General features: G+C 42.1%; 1 protein-coding gene across 1 annotated transcript in view; it reads left to right on the plus strand.

The window, feature by feature from the left end:
• The first annotated feature begins 388 nt into the window (after positions 1–388).
• LOC133543294 (laminin subunit alpha-3-like) overlaps positions 389–1,304 on the plus strand; it is an 11,313-nt gene continuing 10,397 nt past the window's right edge. Inside the window, exons 1-2 of the mRNA XM_061887779.1 lie at positions 389–401; positions 513–664. Of these exons, the coding sequence (XP_061743763.1) occupies positions 389–401; positions 513–664 (165 nt within the window). The remainder of the gene's footprint in view (positions 402–512; positions 665–1,304) is intronic.

Consider the following 1,304-nt stretch of genomic DNA (forward strand, 5'->3'; position numbering starts at 1 on the left):
ATTTGTGTCACTTGCCTTTTGTCTTTCACGTGCACCTGTCTTTTGATTATCCCATCTATGTAAGCCTGCCCTTGTTTGTCATTCGTCCTCGCAGTCTAATTAGCTTTTGATGCAACAGGTGACGTCGTCATCCCTGCTTGTGGTAGATACTTTTTGAACTCGTTAGCTTCCACGCTATTCCTTCCTTTGTTTATTTCCCTAGCTCACATGCTAGCGTCCTTAGTTCTTTCTAGCTCACATGCTAGTTACGTTGCTTTTGTTGTTAGTGCCTTTGTGCAAGTAATTCTGTTCTTAGTTTGTTCCTTAGTGATAAATAAATCAGCATTCTTACCTTTACGCTGTGTCTTATCCGACTGCATCAACGAGAGAACGCACCCGCCTCACCACAATGCCAACCAAGCGTCACACCTTACAGAGCACCATAGACCCCAGGGGGTGTCCTAATTTTTTGTTACCAAAGATGGTTCTTTTCTTGATGAACATACCCTAAATAAACTATTGGTGTGTTTCAGTGAGGAGCTTGGACAAAGCGCTCCCGCTGGTGGGAGCCAAGCTCGCCCAGGTGGAGGCCCTCAGAGATAAGTGGCCTCCTAGTGGCAACATGACAGAAAACATCAACAGAATCAAGGAACTGGTCCAGGAGACGAGGAGCTATCTTAACAGGGTGAAGTATTCCAAGCAACGGGCTTCTTTTTTTTTTTTGATCTAGTCGAATTAACAAGCAAGCAGTTGAACGCTTAATCAAGGAAAGCACTGATTTTGATAAGGAGCCAATCAGTAATGTTTCATGCCAGCTATTGGTTGCAAAACTGACATATCTTTTTTCACATTTTAACGGTTCATTTATGTCATGTCCAAACAAGAATCATATTTATTTTGAAAGGTACTGTATATGTCGTAGAAAAAAAACGAAGGTAACTGGCCATGGGTCTTAAAGAGGGAGTCTTAGGGTCACAACAAATTTCAAGAAAAAGACAGAATTTTATGAGAAAAATCTGTAATTTTTCTGGAATTCAGACACAATATTCCCAGACAAAACTTTGTATCATACAAGTCTTTACAGGATATTAACCATATTAACCGTCAGGGCCAGCAAGGCATTCTCTGCTGGCCTGACATAACCAGAAGTCATAATTAAAGATACAAGTATTTTTTCCCCCCCTAAATATCTAAAAGTATTCATATTCTCTTGTCATATTATGCTCCTTCCAGTGCTGTTGTTTTTAGGTTAGTGTGGAAGGGGGCGTGGTCTGCGGGCCTGCCGCGGAAGGACCGGCCTCATAGCACAGCTGGCAGGTGATTGG

The sequence above is a fragment of the Nerophis ophidion genome, linkage group LG26 (assembly GCF_033978795.1).
Source record: "Nerophis ophidion isolate RoL-2023_Sa linkage group LG26, RoL_Noph_v1.0, whole genome shotgun sequence".
Classification (NCBI taxonomy): Eukaryota; Metazoa; Chordata; class Actinopteri; order Syngnathiformes; family Syngnathidae; genus Nerophis; species Nerophis ophidion.